The following is an 8232-nucleotide window of genomic DNA, read 5'->3' as shown; positions in this document are numbered from 1 at the left end:
GACAGGATCCAGGATGCCCCACGACCCCCTCCACCTTCCCATAACTCTTAGCGACAGAAGAGGAAGAGATACTCTGTGGGATAGCTGCTCAGAGTGCACCGCTCTGAATACTGCTGCAAGTGCTGCAAGTGTGAACACGCTATTGTGCGTTCACACTGTGGGCTGCCTGCGCAACAGCAGTTTCCCTTCAGCGCTCTGAGTGGCGATGTAACTGCCGGCAATGTAACTCTGCCAGTGTAGATATACCCTGAGACAGTCACCAGTGCTACCAGCACCCAGCAATGTGGATCGGTGTCTATCACAATCACTTTGCTACAATACTGTAGTAAAATAAACTGTTGCGTTAAAAGGGAATTCAAATAGAATCTAAGGGCAAGTCTACACTGGCAACGTTAAAGCGTTGCCGCTCTCCCAGCACTCTAAAAAAACCACCTCCACAAGGGGCGTAGCTCCCAGCGCTGGTGCACTGTCTACACTGGCGCTTGACAGCACTGAAACTTGCTGCGCTCGGGGGGTGGGGGTGGTGTTTTTTCACACCCCTGAGCGAGAAAGTTGCAGCGCTGTAAAGTGCCAGTGTAGACAAGCCCTAAGATGGTGCAGTCCCATTAGGTGAGGTTTTCAGAGGTGAAAGTAGAAATAGGGACTTACCGGTACAGGGCTGGGTTGGGGCCGGCTCTGGCCCCCGGAAGGGGTAGAGCCTCAGGCGGAAGGGGCGGGGATTGGGGGGTCAGAGCCAGCCCCGGCCCGCCCTACACCGATAAGTGCCCTCCCTCTCCCCCGCAGGCAGCAGCCAGGGGCTCCGGCAGCAGTTTAAAGGACCCGGGGCTCGGCCACCGCTACTGCCCCGGGCCCTTTAAACTGCTGCCGGAGCCCCCAGCTGCCGCTGCTACCCCAGGGCTCCGGCAGCAGGGATCCGGGGGCTATTTAAAGGGCCCGGGGCTCCCCTGCCTCTACTGCCCTTGGCCCTTTAAATAGCTGCCAGAGCGGAGCTACTCCAGGGCTCCGGCAGCTATTTAAAGGGCCCGGGGCAGTAGAGGCAGCGGGAGCCCTGGCCCTTTAAATAGCCCCCGGAGCCCCGCTGCCGCTACTCCAGGGCTCCGGCAGCGGGGCTCCGGCGGCAATTTAAAGGGTCTGGGGTTCCCAGCAGCGTCTGGAGCCCCAGGCCCTTTAAATTGCTGCCTGGGGAAGCCGGGCCGCCCCGGTACGGCGCACCGGCTCTTGCCGGTACGCCGTACTGGGGCGTACCGGCTTACTTTCACCTCTGGAGTTTCTCTCTTTTGTCCCTCGTCACTCTGGAGATTTTTATGGACTTTTCTTTACTCTTTGTTGTATGTTTCATTTAAAACACAGACATCAAGGATAGTGTCGCAATATTGGGAAGAAGTGAATGAAGACAGAATGAAGGCTAGAGAGAAGGATACAATATGGGGAAGGCAAATCCATACAGTACTCGAAGATATAGAGGCAATGTTCTCTGCATTAAGCTACAGTGCAAGCTTTCTGGAGCAGGCACAGTGTTGTTTGTACAGCACCTAGCACATCGGAGCCTTGATCCTTGATCAGGGCCCTTACATGCTACTATAATAATTCTAAAAATAAGGTGGGTGAGGTAATATCGTTTATTGGACCGACTTCTGTTGGTGAAATAGACAAGCTTTCAAGCTATACAGAGCTCTTACTGAGGTCTGGGAAAGGTATGCAGAGTCACAGCTAAATACAAGGTAGAAGAGATTGTTTAGCATAAGTAGTTAACACATATTCTAAGGAACCATTCAAGGTGAAGTGGCCTGTTAACACCCCTGCAGTCATGGAACAAAAACGGGTGGGGTGGCGGGGGAGTTAGTGGGTTACAGATTGTTGTAATACACCATAAATCCAGTATCTTTAAGACCATGATTTTTAGTGTCTAGCAAAGTTGTTTATTGAAGCTTCCAGGCTCGTCCTTTGAAGGTGTTGTGCAGATTTCCTTTGAGGATGAGGATTGAGAGGTCAGATACGGAGTGATAGTTTTATGAAAAGTGTTTGCTCATGGATCATAACTTTGCTAGACACTAAAAATCACAGTCTTAGTGCTTGTCGACACTTGAAACACTGCTGCAGCTGTGTTGCTGTAGCACTTCAGCGTAGACACTAGCTATGCTGATGAGAAGAATTCTTCCGTTGACCTAACACTGTCTACACCAGGGGTTAGGTCGGCTTAACTACATTGCTCAGGAGTGTGGATTTTTCACACCCCTGAGCAATGTAGCTGGGTTGATTTAACTTTTGAGTGTAGAAACCCACGGCTGGCCCGCGTCAGCTGACTCAGGCTCATGGGACTTAAGGGGCCATTTAATAGAGATGTAGGCAGTAGGGGTTCAGGCTGCAGCCCAAGCTCTGGGTCCTTCCCATCTCACAGCGTCCGAGAGCCTGGGCTCCAAACCGAGCGTCTACACTGCAATTAAAACAGCCCCTTAGCCCGAGTCAGTGGGCACAGGCCAGCTGTGGGTTTTTAATTGCAGTGTAGAGTACCTTTCCCAGACCTGAGGAAGAGCTCGCTGTGGCTGTAAAGCATGTCTCTCTCACCAACAGAAGTTGGTCCAATAAAAGATATTACGTCACCCACCTCCTCTCTCTAATGTCCTGGGAACAATGTGGTTACAACACTGCCACCTGTAATAATATTGTCAGTTGTAACACATTCTGTGTCCCAGTATGGCAGATCAGTTCTGAAGGCTAGTTATTCTTCCTTAACATTCTGGAATTAAAGGTCACATGCTCAAAGTTCTTCAGTTTGAATCATCTTTATACACCACTCTTTGGAATTCAGTGGAACTATTCACCTGCTTGAAGTTAGGCGTTTGCCTATATACCTTGATGAATTAGGGCCTCAGTCTCAGTTCCCCTATGTGTTCAGCAATGGATGCTTTCTACTGCCGAAGTACCATTTCCTTTGCCATGAGCGTGAGAGCATTTCCTGTCTCACACTGCAGAGACTTTACTGGGAGGCACAGTTTTGAGTGGGGGACGGGGGAGGAGAAATGTGCTGTATCCAGTGGAAGGCGTGGTACAAGCAGGAGCACTATAGGCTGGTGGGCAAGGATGTGGATTGGAGTTTGAGGTTGTATTCCATTCCCCCAGACCAATGGGCCCTGGTATCAGTTTTCTAAACAAAAGGATTTGTTGATAAGATTCCACTTCATCTGTGGTGTCGTACCCTGCCTGTCTCGCATGGCTTGCTTTCCACCATAAACATCTCCATGCTCATACAGCAAAGGAGGATGTAAACTGTTCTAATGACAAATTCATCTATGGACCGATCTAAGAAAAAATAAATCGCCCAAGCAGCAGCATAATGCTCTTGAGTGCTTCCGTGGAAGATACAGAAATACATAGCAACTTAAAAACCATAGACCCTACATTTAAATCGTTCCCTTGTTTGCCAAGTTTACATTTAAATAGATGGGAAGTGAAACAAGATGTGATGTGTGAATAACTGAAATCAGAGCTGAATGGGTTGTAATACTTGGTGACCACCATGTGTAAAAGTTTTTCACTGAAATGCTGATACCTGCTTTCTGATGGACTAGTGCCTTTTCATTGTTATTGTCCTTGTCAGTAAAGCTTTAAATTTATTCATGAAGCAAGCTGGAGCTCAGGTGGCAACAGCTAAATCCATTTAGCAGTAGGAATAAGAGGAAAGCCATTTTAATGTTCTCTTGCAGTGCTGCAGTACTTAGCAAACCCAAAGGATATTAATTACTCAGCATGCTCTGAGATGTAAAAGCATGGATTTATCAAGACAAATGCATTCAGAACTAGGCTAAGTCAACAGTAATTAATGTGATGCAAAAAGACAGAAAGGAAGGATTAGTGGACCTACCACATTAGAATAGCATATAGTTTAAGGGCATCATTGGGATATTAAATGATAGGAAATAGCTAAGATGTCGTGAGGCATCTTAATAAATATATCTTCTGTTTGTCAGGTATACTCTTTGAATATGGGTATGTCCAGAATTTATATTGCCTGGACAGAGTGAATGTTAAGTTGTATGTTTAGCAGGCATAACAGCAAATTTTATTTTTTAATATAAAAATCTTTGCTATTTGAATGTACCTTTAGGAGCGGAGTGGAGAGAGTGTGTGTTTTTTGCACAAACATTATCTAAGCCACTCCAATATTTTTATGGTGTTTAGCAAACATATAATCGTGAATACATCCACAGATGAGTGGCAGTTAGAGAGATGAATTGGTAGGCTCCACTTGACAAATTTAAGTGTAGCATGTGTATTTATACCAAATCCATTAGAGCAGACAAATGGAAAATCCAGAGATGACTGCTCTGCAATTTAACAGTCACAGAATTCTGAGAAGGCTGATGTCTTCTTCAATGTTGGTAATGGGTCAGATTTAAAAATCTCTAAAACTAAAGCAGTTTAAGCGTACAAGTCCAGCCATGCTGTATTGAAAGTTGTTTTACATTGTCAGTGAGTAATGAGTAAAGCCAATGCCAATTCTTTATCTCTAGGATATGGTGATGATTCTGATGACTTCCGTTTAGAGGATGCACTTGATGATCATTCAACCAAGCGACGTAAGTACAGTTTACAGGAAAAAGCAAATAGTGATTGTGTGTGTAACTACCTATGTGGATTATACACAGGTTAAAGGTGAGGAGTTTACATGACCCAGTCATCTTTTCCTGGTCAGATCCAGTTTCCTTAATTGTCGACAGCTAAAATAAATATTCCTCCTGCAAAATTTGTTTGTAACCTAGTGTTCCTTTGTGTTGTGATGCTGGTTAGCAAGTCACATTGATTTAGCATTCTGACAGCCTGTTAAACACATTGAACACATGCTTTTGTGTTCCTAATTACTTGTGTTGTCATTCATTCATTCCCATGTTTGCCTGGAATGCATTGTGTAATGCTTTTCTCTTCCAGCAGGTGTGAGCACTATTTCTGAGATTGTGATGTTCTGACTCTTACCTTTCTCCATTCCCTGCTTACCCTCCATGGGTATGTGTACACTGCAATTAGACACCTGCAGCTGGCCCAGGCCAGCTGACTTGGGGTCATGGTCACAGGCCTGTTTAACTGCAGTGTAGATGTTCAAGCCCTGGCTGCAGCCCGAGCCTGAATGTCTACACTGCAATTAGACAGTCCCACGAGCCAGAGCCCCCATGGGCCAACTGCAGATTTTTAATTGGTGTGTAGACATACCCTATGGCTCAGACTTTCACAAGACTCTCCCTCTTGCCTGTATTGTTTTGCTTCCACAATTGATTCCAGGAGCATTTCAATGGCTAAGTACTCTATTTGCAACCACAAAGCAAGCTCCTAGTTAATCCCTTCCCAAAACAATCAGGGATTAGGAGATCCTCCCATTTATCCCCAAAGCACTACAGAGACCCGTCCCCTCACCTCTCCCCTCCATGAGTGCCACATGGGTTCCTGCAGCCCCATTAAATGTACACAGCTGTCCTGGGACCTGGGGGAGAAGACGGGTTAGGGGCCACAGCCAAGTGTTTTGGGGAGGGCGGATAGCCAACCAGTTCTGCACCACCCAGATGTGCAGCAGGTGCAGATGCCCTCTTCCTTCTTTGCACACGTGGTCTGCCCTGAGGATTGGCCAGTCCCCTCCTGAAGCTGGCATATGCAGTGGGAAGCTGCTACCCTGTCCCCTTTCTGCCATGGCCCATGGCCCCATGATTTTCCCTTTAACCGTAAGTGGCCACATGTATAATAAAGAATTTATAAATGACGTAATGGTTTAATAGTTATCATGGCTAGGTGACATTGCAGGAGCCCAGCTGTTTGACACAGCCAGTCCTCATATACTCTCTTACACAGAATAGGCCTGGGGACAAATTCTGTTCAATTTTTCACCCATGAACATTATGTGGCTGCATTTCTTGTAGAGAATTTATGAATGGCTGGAAGAAGCGTTTTGCGCACACATGATATGCTGTTCTTTCCGATTCTGCTTGTGCACAGAGTAGAGGTGTTCAGACATATTCATACCACCTTCAGCCTCACACTTTCCTCTGCACCTGGCTGATTATTCCTAACACCCCGTGCAACCTCCTGAATTCTGCCCAGATAATTCAGATAGACTTATCTCACAGTGAATTGCATAAAGCACAAATTATTTTCCACTGTAAGGATTCCAAATAAAAATAGGACCACTTCCTCCAAAGTCAGTTGGGATGAAACAATCTGACATGACTGGCTCAGTCGCATTGGCATGTCCCATACCATGATGCATAATATAAAGGAGTGTCCTGCCAATAGAGTCATTTAATTGCACCGCCATTCACCAGGCAATCTCTAGAGCCGTGGTCCCCAAACTTTTCAGGGTCGCACCCTCCCACCCCCACCTCGATTATGCCCCCCACGAGCCAGGGATGCCAGGGGGATGCAGACAGTAGTAAGGGGGCTGAGGCTGGGGGTGGGAGCGGAGCTGTGGGGCTGGGCGGGGCTGGAGCAGAGCTGGATGGTGCTCCCTCTCCACCCCCTGTGGGGACTGGGCTGAGCCCACCATGCCCCCACCCAACGTTCCTCTGTGCCCCCCTAGGGGGACACACCCCGCAGTTTGGGGACCTCTGTTGTAGAGGAGGGTAGTGCTCATTGGGTATAATGAAAATCAACTCTTTTTCTACAACATTGTCACAGGATCCAGGTCTCATTATTTGAAATAGATAATCAACTGCATGATATTACAAAAATGGAAGAGTAGAGATACCCAGAATAGAGCAGTGGTATTCAGACCTATCTTAATTAGCAGCCAAAGAAAGAATAGCTGATTGCTGTATAGACCAATTATATGAAGTCAAAGAAATTTGGACCCCATTTCTAGATACATCTGGATAAAAAAAGTGTTGAGATGGCTCAAAGCATGAGAGGCCTTCATTCCACCTAACTCCTTTGCCTCTTCCCCCATTTCTCTTTCCCTCCTGGCTATTCATCCATGTCTTCTCCTACTCTATTACTGTGACTTCACCCTAACATATTTTGTCTGTGTGATATTGTCTGGTTTTGTGTTGTTTGGTCTTTGACAAGTTGTAAAATTGCATAATTGCCTAATTCTGTTGGGTATCCAAATACTGCATGTGCCACAGGAAATACATATAAGCTGTAAGTCATTTACTTTTTTGTACTTTTCATTGTATGTTTCTTTATTAAAATCAATAAAAAATTAGTCACCGAAAAAAGCACCACTTTCACTCAAGCTTATGCAGCATTGGGATAGCACTATCCAGTGACAAGGTCTTACCCTGTTGATACCATCTCTACAGAGCACTCCAATTGGGCTGCATTCAAAGTACTTTTACTACTTTAGTAGTATAATATTCTTGATGTAGTTTCATGTCATAGATCTTTTGTACACTGAAAAAAAAATCTGAACAGGCAAAACTTCCTTCTCCTGTAGATTAAGTTTTTCTTGGGATTCCAAATCCCCTTTAAAAAGCCAGTGAGCCATTAGTACCATTGCTAAACAGCATCTAGGGAAAATAACCTGTTTTAGTTACTTTTGTTGTATCTCATCATTTAGAGCAGATCACTTCTAAGAGGGGGATCTTATCTGGTACTTGAGAAGGCAAAGAAAACTAATTTATTATTTGTATGTTAAGGTCTGGCTTAATATCTTTCATGGCTAGGTGACACTATTATTGCAGGAGCACAGCTGTTTGACAGTGCTAGTCGTTAGATACTGTTTTACACAGAATAGACAGTTACACAGATTCTGGTCAGTTTTGCCCCAGTACAACTCTGTGGTATTCAGTAGAAGGACTTCTGATTTACGCAGACCAGACTCTGGACCGTAGTCTTTCCCCTGATAAATAAATGCAAGGAACCAATCACAGCATGAAAGGCTGTTGTGTTCCCGATCCTGTCTGCTACTAGGACTTTGCAGTTCTTCTCCGTGCATTTATGGACACGTCAAGAAAATAAGTCCCTATCTAATACCTTAACCAGCATAGATCATTGTACAGCCCTGTGAACACAACCAGTGATGAGCCACATTATATCCTGGAATGGATTTGTGTGGCATCCACGGACCTCAGTAGGAACTGCCTGAATATACAAGAATGTCCCATGGTGTGCAGAAACTGTAGACCAAGTCCTCAGCTGGTGTGAATAGTTTGCTTCTCTGAAGTAAATGGAGCTACACAGATATACACCAGCAGAGGATCTGGCCTACAGAGGAAAAGACTGCTCTACTTTTACCAGAGGGTTCTTTGAAAC

At 45.6% G+C, this 8232-nt stretch overlaps 1 protein-coding gene across 1 annotated transcript in view; it reads left to right on the top strand.

Moving 5' to 3' along the window:
• The first annotated feature begins 4477 nt into the window (after positions 1–4477).
• Positions 4478–8232, top strand: part of CD99L2 (CD99 molecule like 2) — a 41337-nt gene continuing 37582 nt past the window's right edge. Inside the window, exon 1 of the mRNA XM_065410911.1 lies at positions 4478–4577. Coding sequence (XP_065266983.1) covers positions 4478–4577 — 100 coding nt within the window. The remainder of the gene's footprint in view (positions 4578–8232) is intronic.

This window comes from Emys orbicularis, chromosome 9 (genome assembly GCF_028017835.1).
Source record: "Emys orbicularis isolate rEmyOrb1 chromosome 9, rEmyOrb1.hap1, whole genome shotgun sequence".
NCBI lineage: Eukaryota > Metazoa > Chordata > Testudines > Emydidae > Emys > Emys orbicularis.
Note: the sequence above shows the minus strand (reverse complement) of the source record. Positions and strands in the feature narration are given on the sequence as shown.